The following is a 20,419-nucleotide window of genomic DNA, read 5'->3' as shown; positions in this document are numbered from 1 at the left end:
CTAAAGAAACGCAGCCATTTATTTCATACATGTAACATGTGAAGTAATTTACAGTTACTTTTTAATGTGAAGGTAATTCTAAATTAGTGATTACAAAACTGTAACTGACTTATTTTTTAAAGAAAGTAACTTTAACCGTTACTTTTGAAAATGAGTAATTATAACTGAGTTTCTTTTAAACAAAATAACAGTAACTCGGTTACTTTTCAGAACGAGTTACTACAACTGAGTTCCTTCTTTAGCACAGTAACTTAAACTAAGTTATTTTCAAAATGAGTTACTATAATAGAATTACTTTCTGAGCAAAGTAACTTAACCTCAGTTACTTCTCAAGTACGCATGCTCGTAGCCAGTAGCCAGCATTTTATTTCGGTCAGAGGGGTCCCTTATGAGCAGCCTCAGTTCAGCTACGTAAAAATTAATTATTAAAAAAGCGGCAGGTTTATAAACCAACAAAACTACAAAGGCTTCAGCCCCCACAGCCCCCCTGGTTACGTGCCTGAAAGTACGAGTACTTTCCAGGGACTGTTGTTTAGCGCTCGCATGTTTAAGTATTGATTTAGGTCCACTTTATGCTCAGATTGGCTAATCAGGACTGGTGTTACAGTTTAAAGTAGAATCTGAACCACTGTGAAATGTTCCTCCCGCGGGGATTGAACCCGCGACCCCTTGAATTACAATGTGGTAGCGTTAACATGGCGCCATCGAGGAAGCCCGCACTATAATTTTGAGTTTCTCTTTCTTCTCTTTCAGATGCCAAGTTCTGGGTCGGCCGCGGAAGCAAACCAGACGCCAACGGTATCCGCGTACCGGACGAGAACGGAAAAGAGCTCCCTCTGAGAAGATACGACAAGAAAACGATCGTCCTCACCCTCCCTGGGGACCTCACGGTGTTCGATGTGGACTACATGAGCGTTTGGTGCGAGGCTTTCACCGTCGACTTCGCCCATGTCAAGATCCCAAAATCCCTGAATGTCCCTCCTTCCCTCAGGATGCTGGGAGTATCGCCGCAGGTAAGCTAAGATAATTACCTGATCATTTTATTATCGTTTTATGTCATTTTGGGGAGATGTGTCGTCGTGAACTTCTCGGGAATGTTCAATAAGCCCGTTCTGAAAAAGATCGTTACACGAAACGTAACCAGTTAGTTACAACGCTAAGAGATGTCTCTGTTAGCAGAGAAACCTAGCTGCTAGCAGAGCCATCCATCTGTGACAAAGCGGGAAATTTGAATAATTTGAAGCTAGAGTTACAAGAATTAGAGCTATCGATATTCCTTTCCAGAATAATAACTTATCTTTTATACGATATATACTACGTACTACCTAGGTATAAGGTATTCGTAGCATATAACTAAGAAACAAAAACTACGTAACTAATTCAGACATTTACATTGGGTATGCTTTGATCGTGTATTTCCCACGGATGGTTTGCAATTAATCTCCTGCGCAGCAAACAACACGGTAGGATCATTATTGCCATTATTTTGGCGTCCAAAAGAGGGGCAGTGGATGACCAAGTACCGCAAAGTGAATACCAGGCAGAAAAAACCTATGTCACACATGTAATGCACTCATATTACAATAACAGTATATTTCCAAACACTGTTTAGCACGTAGTGCTACGAAACCAGAGGTTCTAAGTTCAAATTCTATTCAATGTCTGTCTGTCCAGTCACTGGTTTCATCAGTTTATTGTTCATCCTCATCGTTGCGATTAACCAAGAGAGGTAGAAAATAACCAAGAAAGGAATTAGTAATATACATAGTTCATACATACATTAACTACTAGACGGGAAGCATAATTTCAAGTTAAGACTTGTATATCTTGTCCCGCACCTTGCCGTGCTGTCTAAAGGCGCATCCCCACTATGCCAGCTGGCAAGGCCGCGCGCAAAAGTCGTTCTGCTCTGCCGAACTCGATAGACGTCCCCACGTTGGATTGAGTTAGCGTTTTACGTCCATTTTATGCACAGTAAGGCTAATCGGGACTGGACCTACAGTTTAAAGTGGGATCGGAACCACTATGTGTCTCCACCGGGTATCGAACCCAGGACTCCTTGATTACAAGGCGCCATCGGGGAGGACATCTCGCATGTAAGCTGTTCGAGAATGTTTAACTAATCCACACTATTCACGTGCGGGCTACTCTGTTTTCCGAAATATATTTCATCGTGATTGCAACAAAAAATATTGACATTAACAACTATGTGCAGTTGTCAAGTGAGGAACAAATCTGTTTCATCCACATACTATTCAATTTCATAAATGTTTTAAGCACTTGTAAAAAAATAAAGAAAAGAAAAGATAGCCAGGTGTTTTAAACGTGCCCCACGGGTACGATATGTTTCTTTGTTAACTGAAAATACTTTTTCAGCCACTGAACAGACCTTTGTGCACAATAAACAAAATGACACGGAGTGAATGAAAAGACAGTTACAAAACACGCAAATAACCAGAGCATCGAATATCAAGTATCAAAATGTGTTTTAAACAAGTCTAAAAAAATACAACACTGTGTTTTAAACGTTTTAAACAATTGTAAAAAAACAAACGATTGTTAAAACAAAGTCGTGTGTTTTAAAGGTTTGAAATAAGTTATCAAAATGTGTTGTAGACAAGTATAAAAAACGTTACAACACTGTGTTTTAAACGTTTTAAACATTTGTAAAAAAACAATGTCGTGTGTTCTAAAGGTTTAAAAAAAGTTATATGTTGTTTTATATTTATATAATGCTATAACTTGCGAGTCTGTGCACTCCACAGAAGAAAAAGACCTAATCCTTCCCTACCCTGCCAGACACGCTTGGCGCCAGTCTGTGCGTCCGCCTCTTGGAGCGTCGGCACGATTTCCTTTGAAGAAAACCGCTACAAGTCGGGTTGGAATCGGCCTGGCAACTGGCCTGTCGACACAGGCCATCGACACGTACCCACTTGCTTGGCTTTTGCGCGCGGCCTTGCCAACTGGCATAGTGGGGACGGGCCTTAAGGCGTCATGCTTTGGGCTCCGGCTACGGGACGCGCGCAGATTCGAGTCTCCTGGGTGAAGCGTAACAACTTGTTCTGAGATTTCAGAAAACCATCGTGAGGAAATTGGGGAGTTACGAATGAGTAGCGTAAGCCGGCCATATAAATCTACAACAACGACACCCCGTAACTGCTTGCATGATCTTCCACCTCGGCAGATTGGAGTGAAGCCGGCAGTCGGTAGGCTAACCCTGATCCTTCCGGGCTGTTGTGCCAGGGGTTATTACTTGAATATGTTAATCGCAGGTTATATAATTTTAAATTGAAGTTTCTTTCTTTTTGGGGGGGATTTTGTTTCCCTGAAAAAAATAGTAAACTACAAACATATGCAGTCACATATTTTAGCACGTAGGATATCATGCGATAATGCTCAGTTATGTTCAATCTTCCTCTAATTGAAAGTAATAGGTAACATTAAATTCTCAATTTTGCTCATATCACTTGATATATAGTCAGAACTTTTTCAAAATTTCACTTCTTAGTGTGTTTTCCAAATGAAAAAAACACTATTGCGTAGATCTTCATGGGGGAATCTGAGCAACGCACCAAGTGATATGCACCTACCTTGATGTCAAGAATACGAATAATTCCCCTATTGTAATTTCTCTCTGTCGTCTTAGAGACGAAATCATTATCCTTAACATTTATGCCATAACCAAAATGATAACGTGTAAAGTGAAAAATCTTATGACATTTCAGATGCCATGGCATATTTCATGGCATTTCTCAGGGTCCTATTTCCGTAGCATAGCCAATCAGAAGCGACCTTTAGGTCACGAGTGAAGTTGTAATGGCGGCCGTGCGAGATGTAAACAATGTATCACTTCAGATTTTTAAAAGCCGATAACTATTGAACCGAGAGGAATAACGTTTCGTATAAAACTTTATTATGTACACAACAATGGCGCTGCTTAAATACAACGTTTACTGTACACGTATGGAGGAATATTTTAGTTGTTTCAATTGTAAACACTGTGCACTCAGTAGAGATGGTGTAACTCGACGTGCCGTTCATGCTGTATATGTTATAATCGCAGAAGCTAACCGAAAAGTTACATGATATGCGTGCGTGCAAAGTACTATCTGCTATGAATTTTTTGGAAGCATTTACATAGCTAGGAAAAATGCTAAAGGAAATGCTTTCGTCTAAAGCCGGCTTATTCTTTGACACCCAAGACATAATAGAAGCGTCTTTCTTGGGTTCTGGTGCACCTATACGTCTCTTCATAGTGTAGTTGGAGAATATATTTTCATTCGGAATCACAAAGCAATCGTTGCACGAAAAAACTGCCTAAAACATTTGTACCAAATGCATTCGTGTTTCTCGTTTATCTAACGTAAAATGTGAGGTGATTTGCACCCCTTGACAAGTCCATTTGCAGGGGGTCTGAGCATGGGGTTTGTTCAATTTAACCCTGTTGATGGCTTGCATCTTGGTTTTTACTCTCGGTGGGTCTGCTGTTTTCAGTACAGTAATAAGAAGTACTGGATGCCTTAATTAAATTGTAAAACATATCGTAGACTGGATCATGTTTGTTTTTCTCAAGTCAATGTAGCCTATCGCTCCGTTCCCCATTTGGCAAAATATTTGGTGGGTTTCCCCGAATCCCCATAGGCAGTGATGTGCCGTAGACTATAAGTTTACGTCTACATGCGTTGTCTACACGTAATTACATTGGGTTGTAGTTTACATAAACTACGTAGACAATCTAAATTGCATTAAAATTAATTTTCAAGGGTTTCATGAAAAGAAAGTGACCTTTTCAACTATATTGGTTCCTAACGAACTGAAAAGAATCCAATTTACAACAAATTTCTCTTGTCTTCTAATTTTAAATATGAAAGAAGATAAATAGTATGCACAACAACAGATGGCAGTCGTGAGGCAAGAGTGGTCTTTTTCCAACAAAACACTAGAATATTTCCTATATTAGGTTTCATCCTAGGTGAGGAATTGTTCGAATTTGGAAGGAAGCGTATGAAAAGTTCTCCTCACACATCAGCAACTGATACGCAGTATATTTTTTTTCTAATTCCACGGCGCCCTTTGCTAAGTCATCACCTTTCGCCATGTTGTTTACGTAGATTATGTAATCTACGTGTATAAAATAGTCTACATGTAGAATGTAGACTATCGTTGTTTACGCGTAGATGCACATCACTGCCCATAGGCCGTGACGCCTGTGCTACGTCATGCACAAGGTTATACTAGCTCTTCATTGGTATACGTGTGAGCACGGTGCTCACCCTTAGGGTATAGTTGTAACCAGTAGCAGCGATTAGGGGGGCGTGGGAAGACGGTTGCCCCCACATTTTGCCACCTTTTGGTCCCGCACTATGGCCTCTTAATGCTAAACCTTGTCTACCAAGAGAAAGTAAACTACGACAGTTACTAATGTTAAGTCACATAACACTCATAAATGCAATGTAAGGTTACAACTAAAAGTCCCACTATGAAACCCTAATCAAAATATTGAAATATTAATGTTGATAGTGAATGTGTACAACTCATTGATTGATTCATAGAAAGATGTAACGTCATGTTGTGAAAGTTATGTTTGCATGCAAAAATGTTAATCCACTAAAATGTCATTAATTATGGCCTGCAATCACACTGACTTACCGCGCAGCACACATGGTATACGTCATGTATAAGTATCAGTGGCAGCGATTAGGGGAGCTTCTTGCCCGTTTTGCCCCCGCACTATGCTAAATCTTATCTACAAAGCGAAATTAAACTGCCCTTGACCTCCTCCTTCCCCAGTTTTGAAATCCAATCGTCGCCACTGGTTAGTATGAATGAGTAATATTTCATAATTACCATTTTTATCTTAAAGGTTGTTCAAATACACAAAAATAATCGGGTGTCATTTTAAGACGAGATTTCAGTTACCACTTTAGTTTCCCGAGTAATTTACTTTTTTAATTTGATTTTCTCAAAATTTCCGAAGGAGCTGGAGCCTCATCAGCTCCCTCTCTGCGTGTACCTGTGACTTTAATCCAAATAATTTGATTTCTATGCAACTATGTTGTAGTCACGGACAGTTCTGGGTTATAACAATTCCATTAACTTTTAATGGAATCGTTCCAACCCAGAAGTGTCCATGACTGTGCGAAGGAAGGAACTGTCGCATGTCTAAAGAATGGATTGATTTTGATTTGGTGTTTAAGTCCATTTTATGCACAGTAAGGCTAATCGGGATTGGACCTACAGTTTAAAGTGCCTCCACTGGGTTCGAACCCGGGACCCCTTGATTACAAGGCAACGACGCTACCACTGCGCCATCGGGGAGGCGCTGGATGTCTAAAAAGTCTGACCGTGACGTCAATTACGAGTATTTACCGTTCGACCAAAAAAGTTATCCTCATCTCATTTTCCAATCTTACTTGGGTGTGGCCCTGTGTGTTGTAAAATAATCAACGGCATATCCTTATTGTTGCAACCAGTAGTGCAGATATGTCGGCAAAACTGGAAGTAGAAAGTGAATTTGACTCCAATAACAACAACGTTTAATAACCAGAAAACAACTTTTAGGAAGAAAACACACTGCCCGAAGAAATTTAACCACTAACTGAGAAAGAATCGAAACGTGCAGCATGACCCTTTTCCCAGACAACTGCCTCTGGTAACATCGAAACTGTCTTGTCCGTTTCCAGCCATTATTATTAACCAGGGAGGGAGGTGGAAGAAGGACCTTTCGCTTCCGTTTCCTCCTTTGCAGTGAAAGGCTGCCCGCGGGGGAAACGGCTCCAGGAAACAATGTTACTGAAACTTGATTGTTAGTGTGTCATAAGCAGTCCATGAACAATGCTTTCGAAACATATTGACAGGATACCATTCAAGCTGTCACTTTAGATGTCTTCTGTTCGTTTTTTAAGATTAGTCAGTGGCGTATTTACGAAATTATTTAAGGGTTCTATGCAGTTCTGATTCTTTCTCTTACAGTATTCACAGTTTTTACTTTTAATTTCACGAACAGTTAATATTAAAATATTAATAGTTTATATTAATAGTGTTCTATATTATTAGTAGACTAGTAGCTACTACAGTACAATGAGAGAAAATTGCCAATGTTATGTATCATTATGGAATTATCATAGCACACCCTAAAATTCACATAAATGATATTTCTTTTTGGGAAGCAAGTTGAAAATCACAAGGCAGAACATGATGTAAGGTTGCTTTTCAGAATAGAATATAAGTTTTATGTATTTCAGCGTGTTTACAATAAATCCTCCCCGATGGCGCAATTGTAGCGTCGTCACCTTGTAATCAAGGGTTCCCGGGTTCGATACCCGGTGGAGGCACATAGTGGTTCGGATCCCAATTTAAGCTGTAGGTCCAATCCGGATTAGCCTTACTGTGCATAAAGTGGACTTAAAACACTAAATCAATCAATCAAACGTTAATCTAGTCTTTGAATACATGAATCATAGATCTGGATGTTAGTCTAGTTGTTGACAAACTAAAATCTGCCCTAAGTACTTGGAACAAATATTCTAAAGTACAGTATTTGATCATGTTCTACATTTAATAATATGACATATCCTACGTAAAGATTTGCTGTAGCGATTAAAATAACGTTTTGCTAAAAGAATCTGAAAGTAATTTGATCACTTTTACTAAGAACTTAAGGAACTAAAACATATTATACCATCATTATCACTTGTGTTGTGGTTTGTACGTAGATAGCTGATATACTATGCAAATGTGTTGATTTTGTTTCATTGCTCCATAAAATGCTTTAGAGCAGAAAATATATACATAAAAAAAAACTTTTGCCAAATATCCAAATATGCAGCACCATTTTCATGAGTCTACTGTGAACAACCACATATGACTTCACTGCAGACAGAAATATTATACTTCTGATTTTGTTTTTAATAAAATAAATTACTGCCTTGGTCAGCATATTTAGTTTTTCATAATCATGGAAACAAGGCTTAATGGTGTTATAATTCTGATTACAATGCTACGATTTGGATCATGGACGCTAGAAGTGAGATCAATTGCTCATCGAAGGTGAAAAGGTGAGATAGAAATAGGGGAGGATGTCTCAGAAGGTTACAAAATGCACAGAAGATTGTAAAAACATAGAAATACAAATAGGAGGAAAAATTATAAACTAGAGAAATAATATAATAAACATCTGCAAAATTCGTGAGCATGAAGAAATGGTATCAATGTATCCAGAAAAGTAAAACGGAGAATGCCTGCTGAAATGTAGTGTGTTAAGATGGAACACCTTTGTAAACATTTTTTTAAAAAATATTATTCGCCAGAAGTGCTTGAAAGCAAGTGTATCGCAAAATCCGAACGATATACATAAAGAAGGTCTACAAAAATATAACTATAATGTTATAATGTTGCAAATATTCTTAGGGTAGCACATTGTTTTAAGTAAATGTATATTTTTGTAAATATGTGTGTTTGTGTACATATAACTGAAAGATGCATGAATACTGTGTTTGGTTCTTCGGTAGGTATAGATTATTAGTAATACTAGATCATGTATAATAACAGATTTAATCATTTGTATCATGTGATAACTAAGTAGCTAAAATTTGTAAATAACCAACAATTCTAAATTACTCCCTTTTCCCCTTATTCCTACTATTTTAAGACACTATTGTGTTCGATGTATGCCACGCAATTTTTATAACTATGCTGATATTGAAATAATGATTTCATAATTTTATTTGATTCTCAGAATTAAAAATGTAGTGTAATATTAGGAAAATGCAGAAAACCATTCAGTAATTTGGACTGCAATTTCATCGAATGTGGGTTCTTGTCAGGAATATATAAGCTGTAAATGCATCAGAGGCTAGAGTATTTGTTTTTACTTGGATTAGTTTCCACTGAAACTTGAGTTGGTGTGTCAAAGCAAATCATTCAGTGCATCCCTTTGGACAGACAATGCTATCATATTTAATGGAGAACAATACCTCAGTAAATATGTCCGTAAGTAGCCAGAAGTATTCCTGTGATGCTTGTAATATTTTACCTCTACGCACGTCAAAACGTAGCGCAATTTTAAAAGCACATTCACAAAATTATGTTTCATGTAGAGTCGTAGTTTGGTTATGGTTTAACTGAAAATGCACTTTTCTTTGCACTCTTATTTTAAATGTTAGTCATCTTATCTTCGTTTGGGTAATGGTGCACATTTTATTCTCACTCCAACTTTGGTTTTTCCTTTTTTGTTTTATTCCAGAAGAGAGCGTTGGCCCTGTTCCAAAATGGCGGAGCAGGTGCACAAAACAATCAACTGTTTTTCGGTTTCCCATCTCCCAATTCTGATCCCAACAACCATAACTTGGCTTCCCGAAGAAGCTACCAAGTAGAAGGCTTTACTAACGCTAACACCTTCTCCCAGCAACCAGCTTTTGGCTTTGCAAACCCTGTACCATTCCAGCAACAAATTCAAGCCACCACATTCAAGCCACCAGTACCAACGACTTACAAGCCCGCCAACCATCAAAAGTATGCATCTTTCGGGACACCCCAGCAAAACCAGCAACCCTTTCGCACTAACTTTAACAATTTTAACACCAATGGGCAGTTTCGTCAGTTTCAGCATGATCCAAATCAGTTCAATAACCAGTTTCGTAACCAGTTCCAAAACCCACAAGCTTTCCAGCAGCAACAGCAACCACAGTTTGGCTTTACTAACCAGTTTAACAACGCAGAGTACAGAACCATCCAAACTTACAACCCACAGCAAGTGAATCCAGTGTTCCAGACCCAATCCAGAAGTTTCCCTGTAAACAACCTGCAGTCACATCAATTCCGTCCTCATTCCCAACAATTCCACCTTCAACCAGGAACAGACACAGACATTAATCAACAAAACAGACAACTGCAGAGGGAAAGCCGAGGGTTCAATGTGGCAGCCACGAACACTCAAGCTGGCAGACCCCAGAGCCATGGACACAACAGTGGAACATTCGAGCATTTTTCATTGAACACGGGCAATGGACCTAATAGGTCGTTTATACCATTCAACTGACATACATATTACAAGATATCTCAATGTACAGGTTAACATTATCATTTTCAGATTTTTTATATATTACTTTGAAGTTTTGAAAATTTTATTTTGTTGGTTCGTATATATTTTATATTTTGATATCTCATTTTTTTTTAAAAAAAAAACAAGGTTAATGTTATGAAAGCTTTTAATGATTCTTACGTTTATGTAGAATTATCGTATCTAAAGCTGTGAAAAGGTAGGCAGCTTCATAAGCATAAAAAAATTAACATTTTACAGCTTGTTATTAAATAGTAAACTACGCAGAATAATACAGTACAAAGTAGTGTTTTAAGGTACTGCATGAGCCATTTTATCACATTTTTGTTATGTGCATTTTTATAATTTTTTATAGTGGTTCATTTAATTTATTTTACAATTTATATAGATATGTATGTATTGTGACCAATAATTTATTTGAACAGAGCATATGTGTATTCTCAACCTTTCTCCCTTTATTGTTTATTCCTCTTTATTGTGCATCACGGCACTGTACATAATGCAAACTTTATTGAACACTGATGTCTGTGTCTGTTCTCTGGTGTCTGAAAATCTATGTAGTTTTTCTTGGCCAGAAATAAATCGTTTTTATATAACCTTGTATTGTATATAGTACGGTTTTCTATCCTTAAATCTATAGTGCACAAATGGCTTTGGTATTTTACTGTGTTTTCACTTTGTAGATCTGTAGTGTTTTTAAAAATGCAACATGAGAGTATAGATTATGTAAGTATGTAAGTATAAATTGTAAGAATAACCACATTATTCTTTATGAAGCTTCGGCTAGAAAGTAGCAGTTTTCATCAACTAAAGGGTTTCCTCACCATTTAGTTACAGGATTATACGAGGTATACTCATGAGTTAAGTTGAAGCAAGTTCGTACCGACTCTTCAAATAATTTCAATATACACTTGGAAACGTTTTCTTATATAATTTCATTGTTGGTGTACGTCAATACATGCTGGGTTACATCGACTATATAGAGTGCGGGAGATTTGGCTGTGTTAAGGTGAATTCCAATTTGCTACCACAATATTCACCACGTACATTGAAAGCTTTGAAGTGTGTGAATTTAGCTACATTTAAGAGTGAATTTATTGCTCATTTGAAATTCACATCAATAACTATAACCACACATGACTAGATATAAAAGTCAAGAGACGAAAGCAAAGGCTGAGTCAAAAAAGTAAGTTAGAAAATTTCAAAATAATTCATAATTATAATTCTTTCTTGTAGTTCGATTTTGAACGTAGAATAATTCCAATCAAAACAAGGACTTACAGGTGTCTCAATTTTCAATGCATCCTAAGATATAGCTGAAAAACTAGACATGAATGTTCGAAAAATTGAAAAATTATCAACATAGGGATGAATGTTTCTGGTATAATATCCTGCGTTGCGATTTTCGTGCAAATCGGACAGGCCAGGCAGATCGTGTAGCGAAGGATACGCTAGGGGAAGCATTCAAAGTTTAAAAAAGAATATGGGAGGGAGAAATTTGCACTTGGAATTTTCTGTTCCTCAAAGTAGTAATAATAGTACGTTTTTAAAGATGCTCTTGAAATATTCTTAAATGTGCCAAGTTTTAAAAATGAGAAATGGAAAATATGAATCTTTAAATATAACCAATATTATTTTGAATGAGTTTTTCCTTGAGTCCTCATTTCAAAATTTGTAGGGTGTAAACATCACAAACCATGATGTAAGAAGAAAATATCGAAAGGCATACATAAAAAGTGGGTGCTTGGTATAATGGGAAGCGCCAAACCACAATCCTTCCTAGGCGCCAAAATATCTGGGAACAGTTTTGTCGAATTGAAACAGAATGACCCTAAAACATCCAAGTACACGCGGCATAAAAAATACAACAGATATGACAGACCTCAAAATTAATGTCCGAGAGTATATTGCAAGTGAGTTTCTTTGTCGAAAATACTAACCCGGGTCGTCGGCGACCAAAAGATAAGATTACCGAAACGGCGATAGAGAACTAATTCATCAATGACGTCAAATTATTTTAAAACTGGGTGCATGACTGTTAATATCCTTAATTATGAAAATAGTTTTGTAACGAACACTTTTTTCTTCACTTACCTAATATTTTATCTCTGTGCTGGGAAGATAAGCCCGTCAACAGCGCTCTACGCTCCAGTTCTTTTTCAATTCCCTATTGCTGTATTCTTCACTGCTTGTGTCCCAAATGGATTGTTGTTCTTCGATTTCAATTACATACATTTCCTTGCAGGAGTGCACCATCTAAAACAAAGAACGTCGTGTTAGATACACACAGGAACATGTGTTACAAATTTATCACTGTATTTTCAGTTTTCAGTGAGCTACCTGCTATATACGTATGTATATTTATTGGTCGCCGCTACCGACTGGCGATTCTACTTGTCTCACGTGTTCTGACTGATCGCGGGAGACAAGTGTGCTTTGATTCCTACAACATAATGGTTCACTTTGGTCGAGGCGTCCTCGTGTGAGGAACATTGCTTCGTAAATATTGTAGTATTAATAGATTTGCTCTCTACCGACGTTTTAACTGAGTACGAGGGTCACTATTTATATTTTGAGCCTAACAATGAAAAAACAGGAATTTGGCATTGAAAACTGCTTTATTGTTTTTCGAAGTATTCTCCTTTATGGTCAATACACTTTTGCATTCGTTCGAACCATTTGTCAAAGTAGTTTTTCCAATCTTCTTGCGACACCTCCATAATATGTTTTTTGAACGCATCAACGGCGTCTTTCGCCGACGAAAATCGTTGTCCACGCAATTTATTCTTGACATTCGGGAACAAGAAGAAGTCATTGGGTGCCAAATCAGGACTGTACAGCGGATGACCCTTAAATTCGATTTTTTGACTGTTCATAAAGTCGGTTGTTAGACGAGATGTGTGACAGCTGGCATTGTCTTGATGAAGAATGATCCGACGGCGTTTGTTTGTTTTCCGTATTTGACCGAAGACCTCTGGCAAACAAATTGTTGTGTACCATTCAGAGTTGACCGTTCTACGTTCCTCTAAAGGCACAGTTAGCACATGACCAGTTTTCCCGAAAAAACAGGCGACCATTTGTTTCGATGTGCTTCAAGCGCGAACAACTTTTGTTGGATTGGGTTCATCTTGAAACACCCATACAGTCGACTGCTGTTTACGTTCCGGCTCATATGCATATATCCATGTTTCGTCACCTGTTACAATGTTATATACGTCTTTTGAAGCACCACGATTGTATTTATTGAGCATTTGTTTGCACCAATTGACGCGAGCGTCTTTTTGAGTTTTTTTCAAATTGTGTGGGATCCAACGAGAACATACCTTTCTCACAGATAAATGATCATGTAATATTTTATATATGCTGGTGGAACTAATGCCTATGGTTGCCTCAATCTCACAGTATGTCACATGACGATCTTGCAGTATTAGGTTTTGCACAGCATCAATGTTTTCTTGAACAACAACTGATTTTGGACGACCTTCGCGAATCTCGTCGGTAAGCGAATGGCGGCCACGATTAAATTCGTTATACCAGCGTTTCACAGTGGCAAAGGATGGGGCTTCATCGCCAAATGTGGAGGAAGTAAGTTGATCGATGCACTCTTGTCTTGATAATCCACGTCGAAAATCGTAAAAAAATCATCGCACGAAAATGTTCACGAGTTAATTCCATTTTATTGTTGTCGCGCAATCTCCAAGGCAACATAAACAACACAAATGAAGCTATTGACAAAACATTTGAAGTACGTTATGGTCAATAATGCCAGACGATTCCGTGCAAACGTCAAATCGCGCCTAACTTCAATCAGTGTTGCCAAGGCTCAAAATATAAATAGTGACCCTCGTACAAACGAGTTGTAGATAAACATGGTATCTCTCGGCAGTGGTGACCTATCAGGGTTTGCAATCACCATTATAAGTTGTGTTTAAAATAGACGGTCTAGGTCACATCAGTAAATCACAAGCGTACGCGTTATTGATAAAACTATAAGCAGTACGTATTCCACTATGATTGGACTGGACTACCTTGAGTTGTGCTGGCAATTCGGGTCGCTTTATGCCACATATAACCGAGGTGTCACTGGATTTCTTCGAAGTAAGGATCATCAGAACTTTACTTTTCATAGTAAATTTATCCGATTTATGAGGAGGAAAAGTTATTATTATTATTATCTCACGAAAACCATATTATACGTATTATTTACTATATTAAACCATAACATGATCTTTTATTCTGTACTGTACTTCTCATGCATTTTTTTTCATAGAGTTGAACATTAGTCGGCAAGGAGGGAGGTTGATGGGAGTTCTTTTTTGACCTTAAAAAACCTGTGAATTGATAGAAGCTCAACATATTACCTTCCCTTACAAACAAAACAATTCCAAGTATAGAACCTAATCCACCATTTTGAAAATAGGAACCAAAATGTGATTTACACAATAACTTGAATGGATAATAATTTGTTATCTAGAACCAAATAGACAAAAATAAATCTCCGGACCTCAAATCTGTTCCGACGATATGTATTGTGAACTTAATTAATTTCGTGGAATAATATACACTATTGGTTAGTTCCGTTACAAAAATGTAGCCTTCCTGAGAAATTGTAACTTCATATTTGAAATCAACATCCGAAGATAATTTAATGAAAGCTAAAGCTTGTGTGGAAATTCAGTTGCACAAAACTGTAAAGTTGAAATTCTACTCGTATTATTCTTCAGGAAGTCACGGAAGTCCAAGTCAGTTTCGATTAATATTTTGAACGGTCGCACCTAGACAAATTTATCCTTTTTACATTTACTCTACGACCCTGTACAGTGGGATCTATGAGTATTACCGTGCAAATTGTCCATCGATATGTTCGTGCTCTTTATTTGACTCAATAAGAGCTTCAAGAATTAAAAGAAAACTCGAAACAAGATGTTGACAATTTCTGCACTAGCATACATAAAAATCCATCTCTTAAAAACACATAGGACGTGAGAGAAAAATTAATGAAAATAGTAATGGACAATTTGCACGGTAATACTCATGGATCCCACTGTACAAGTAAACGTTAAATTGCAATTAGACTTGAGAAATTTTCATTTGTTAAAATTTTTCGAAAACAAAAAAAAAAAAAAATAAATAAAGAAGAAGATTATATAACGACTGTAAGGGTGGAGTTGGGCCCGGCTGCTACTGTTGTAACCTATTCCATTCTATCTTTCGTCCTTCACCGTTGGAACTTCTTTGTACACACCCTTCTAACTGTTAAAGAACAAAACTTTGAGTTAAGACACTGCATCAGATTATACTCCCCACTGAAATAAACGGAAATATATAATTTCAATATAAAAGGAAATGTTTCAACTATTTTTGAGGCATTCTAAAGTTAAGAACATGGCGTTCAAAATTGTTTTAACAAATTACCATTTCTGTTCAGTATTTTCACTGGCATATAATTAATTTAATACGTATCAGTAATTATTATTGTGTAAAGATTGTGTGCAAACAAAAAAAAAGTGGCCATTTTCACGTCACGATTGCAGTTAGATAAAGAACTCGCTTAGATATTAGATTTAATCGTGCCATCTGGTAGTCTTGGTGAAATATTGCTTTCAAATACAATGGAATGAATAACAGAATTATGTCATTAGCAATCTACCTCGATTACTGTAATGTAGTGTACAGACTCCAAAACTTCTCATGTGAGAGAGAAAAGTAAATTCAATTAATGTAAAAAGTAATGTGTATGCTGCGTTCATTGTTTAAGTCTTCTTTTTATTGGTTTCCTCAGAATTAGTATTGTAAGTATTTTGAAACTTTGCTTGGCTGTGAGAATAAGATTGGTTTTGATAATAACAATAATGGATGATCCAAATAGACATGAGAAACAGTGTTCAGTTTCTCTTTTCAACCTCCAGATTATCTTAGTCTGCGCACCCTCTATAACATATATACAATATCCGACACCGACAAACTTGCCCTGACCAAGTTGTTAAAGTATTCAATAACTCGCAGGTAATGTGAATGTAGTTTAATAAATTTATGTATGCAGAAAACTAAGATATGATCCCTCTTCGCTTGCAAATTTTTTATAGCCTACTTACTTGAAGTAAAGGCATATCAAAGTTTTAGAGTTGATAGGACTGCAACCTCCAAATTCGTGAACAAAAATGAAAATAATAATAAATTCTGAAGAAAAAGATTAGGGTAGGTTACATGCAATTTATGGCAACATATTTTGGAATGTTTTCCAAGGCTTCAGTACAAATATGCATTCAAAATCGAACTGTGATTCTGAAAGGCAATGTCCATGCGTGGGTGTAGTAATTTTATTTCAAGTAACATCACACATTTACCACAGCCTCTGTTACGTTTGGAAGGTAGGACTTTCGAAATGTTACCTATGGTTAGTTAATTCAGTCTATTCCTTCATGTAACTTTCAAAATTACATAAATTACAATTTAACCTAAATCACTCTGTATAAATAGCAGAATTATCAGGGACTCTCTTTGAAGCTAAATCTAAATCTTTCAAATCTAAATACATTTGTCTTCAATAGTCGCATTCATTTTTTTCTTCTCTCTTGAGATTGAACTCTGAATATTACAATTCTAGTGCCTTCTCGTCATTTACTTGTCCCAATTTTCTATGAAAACGAAGGATATTTATTTGTCCCTTCCGAAGAAATATTTCTGGGCACAGAATTCTACACAGGTAATGTCTCGAAATTTTCGGGATGTGTAGCAACCATATATCTTAAGAAATTGGGAAAAAAATATTTCTTTTCCTCCTCCAAAACACTTCCATAACTCACTTGCGAAATGTCTATGTAGGCCACCATATCAGAAACGCGGCAAGCAAGATTTACGTGTAGGAATATGCATGAACGTAACAGCTCAACTTTAACCGTAGGAAGTGAACGTAGATACTGATTTAATGATTTAGACGTAACCCGTTGTGCTAAGAGTGTGTGTGAAACAATAAAAATCTTGAACCATGCGAAATTTCTCAGGTAACACATTCCTACATTCTCATGCACGTTGTGCTTTGACTGGGAGAGAAAAAAAGCATTAATGAGGGACAGTAATAATGTTGCGTGGGTATGGATGTAACGGAACATGTGAACGAACCTATGCATGCAAAAACTGTACATTAAATAACAGTATGGTGTAGATCCAATGTTAAGTATTAAATATCTTGTCACATAGAAGATTCATTCCTCTGGATACTTATCTCCTCCTAACTACCTGACTGACGGAGTTGAGTACTAGTAACTTCTAGTGACAGCTCCAAAAAGCTTCCCTGGTAATTCTGCTATTTATACAGTGTGTCCGCGAAGTCTCCGCACCCTAGTTTGAGTTTGAGTATTTGTTTTGAGTCCACTTCATGCACAGATAGACTAATCGGGACTGGACCTGTAGTTTAAAGTGGGATCCGAAATACTATGTGCCTCCAGCGGGTATCGAACCCAGGATCCCTTGATTACAAGCCGTTAATACTACCTCATCGGTGAGGCCCCGTACCCATAGATTACATTACATAGTACACATTACTCCTAGATATATGACATATTTATTTATTAAAACATTTGTATTTAACCATTTTCATTATAGTATACTTGCGAACGAAAAAAATCAACAACAACAAGTAACCATGACAACAGCAATGTAAAGAATAAAAATTTAAATTATGGCGATCGAACATATGTCTGCATACTGAAACATTCTAATACTGGTTGATTTGGTTTATTTTGCTTTGCATTTCTGCCAGTTGACTAATCGCGAAGATGGGTATGAGTAAGGATGTGATGATGAAATTGATAAGGGACTCACGATGAACACCCATGCCCAGACTGGGATTCGAACCCGGAACCTATAGCGTCGTAGCGCGGTATGCTAACCACTCCGCCACGGAGGCCGACGAAACTTTCTAATAATATTTAACAACTAAAGTTATGAACGTCCTATGGCTTGTAATCAACAGATTGAGTTCACTACCAATTGTCCTGTAAGTATAAAGCGAATGTAAAGTTGAAAATTTCCAGGGAGGTGCAAGCAAAGATTTTTCTTAAAACGGCAATGAACCTTACGTATCAGTGTCTTATAATAAATAATTAATCCATTTCCGACATTGCATAAAGAAAAGTATGAACAAAGTTTGTTTCAAAAGCTGAAGTACAGGGTAGCTTCCATAATGTCAACATTTCAGTGAACTGATGCTAAAAATACAGTAACATAGTAATTACATTTTTGCAAAGTAATTTACAAGTTTGCAATTCAAGAACACAAACTCTCACACAGGGCTAAAAGTGCTCTCAATCTTGCTAATAACTGTTTCTAAAGGTACCGCACCGCCTAATAAAAGTACACATATATTTACTAAAATGGATGATATTCAAGGTGACGTCATCGCGCAGTGCACTTTGGGAAGAAACAGCATGAAGTCAGGCAATCATATTCGCACGTGTTAAGGAAAGCGTGTGAGAGGCCTTCTTACAGAGAGAAATTTGCGATATTTTATACGTAGACATTCCTCATTTGATTATGATATCTTGAGTCACTTGGGCAAATATCGTAGGCACAATGCTTACCAGGTATGTTTTCAACTCACCTGATCTATTTGCCCGAAATATCGCGACGGAGCGTGTTTTCGCGCAATGAATTGTGGGAGAAGTTGTTGGCTGAGTATCATCCATGGCAACTACTTACGACATTTGCATCAAACTAATAAAAGTCGGTGATGTATTCTAGAACATGTACAGTTGCATGTAAATTACTGATACAAGTATCGAAGGGAGAGATACATTTTCACACTAGCAGATAACGTATTTGACATTGAAATGATCATAAATGTACGATTTATGTAATTTTCGTCTGAATTTCACATTCTAGGGGGCTGCACCCTCTCCTGCTTCTCTTCTGACGCCAAAGTTCCTGTACAATTCTTGCAGCAGAGCCATCATGCAGCGAAGTACCTTGACATATTTATTTTCATGATACACAGAGAACGAACCATACCTTTGGATGACCTTGACCCGAATACAATATGAATCATGTCCTTTTAAAAAATGCATTCGCTGAAAGAAAAAAATCAAGCGCGATTTGAACCTAGAACGCTTATTTCTCAGCTCGGCACGCTATTCTCTAAGCTGCAGTGTAAGTAACCTGGTGCAAAACAAAAGGCAGCAATTCATAAAACCACATGTAAACAAAACTCGCAACTCTTATAGAGGAAACCATATTTTATTACACTGGGCACCTCCGGGCCAATTAAAACTCGGAAAGCAAGTTTACGGAAGAAAAAGTGCTTTTGATAGCCGGCGGCGTCCATAAGTTCCCACCTGTTGCAATAACACGTTGAGGAAGCACGCTATCGGTCTGAAAATAGGTTGAGTTCAATGTAATTCGCGTTCAGTTACAAACAGCAGATTGATTACTTGCTCGAGTTGAAAAAAAAGACGATCAATTCTTTACTCTTAATGGTCGTTTCCTTTCTCTGCTTGCACTTTGTTTAGTCATATTAAGAAATAGCATTGATGCACATTTGCACGGAATTGAATTAATGAAGCATGTGAATAGGTGTTAGCAGATAACAAAATTAATCGAATTTGCTCATCAGAACAGTTCAGCATAACCCTTGCACACTTTCCTAAACATGAATTTCTATCCCATAATCTTCTCGGCAAAGTTTCAGAGTTGAGATTTCTTACAAGAATCATGATATTTTGTCTTTTACATATCCGCATACTGCGTAAATGTAAGGACATATGTAGCATACTGTCATTTCTTAATACGTAGCATTCGAACTCTCCACAGTTTACAACCACTGAAAATAAACTTGTACAACGGCTGACGTCAAACAATTGAATACTTCATAACATGTTTTTTGTTGATTTTGTTTGCTCTTATACTTTCTATGTACGCATTTTACTATATTATTTTTCATTGCTGATATCCTAATGCAAAACTGACATGCTCCGTATTCAGGTCTTCCAACATAAATAAATAAATTGCCTCCATCTATTGGAATTCGTGATATTATACAATGATCCACAAACTGCTTCCAGCAACTTAGGAAATTTACTGACAGCAGTGATATGTATTATGACGTTACGTATTTATTGCCTGCTGGCCAAGCTACGATAACAGCTCTAAACGTAACCCGCCTAACATATTCACATGTTTATTTCTGCTATTGGATGGATATGTGAGTATGGTTAGGCAGCTCAAGTTTGGTGCTGTTAGCATGTATCTCAAAGTTGCTGTAACTGTCGCTGGCAGCTCGTTCATCCACAAAGGTAAAAAATCTCAGTGAAGTCGACATATCGAATGGATTAAGCACCCGGATGCACGGATGCATTTAAAGTA

General features: G+C 37.2%; 1 protein-coding gene across 1 annotated transcript in view; it reads left to right on the top strand.

Annotated features, from left to right (window-relative positions):
* The window catches only part of LOC145991075 (uncharacterized), a 122,567-nt gene that overhangs the window by 70,355 nt on the left and 31,793 nt on the right, over positions 1-20,419 (top strand). Inside the window, exon 6 of the mRNA XM_083126796.1 lies at positions 754-1,013. Within this exon, the coding sequence (XP_082982922.1) occupies positions 754-1,013 (260 nt within the window). The remainder of the gene's footprint in view (positions 1-753; positions 1,014-20,419) is intronic.

This window comes from Lepisma saccharinum, chromosome 8 (assembly GCF_977018435.1).
Source record: "Lepisma saccharinum chromosome 8, izLepSacc3.1, whole genome shotgun sequence".
Classification (NCBI taxonomy): domain Eukaryota; kingdom Metazoa; phylum Arthropoda; class Insecta; order Zygentoma; family Lepismatidae; genus Lepisma; species Lepisma saccharinum.
This window is presented reverse-complemented; position numbering and strand designations above follow the sequence as displayed.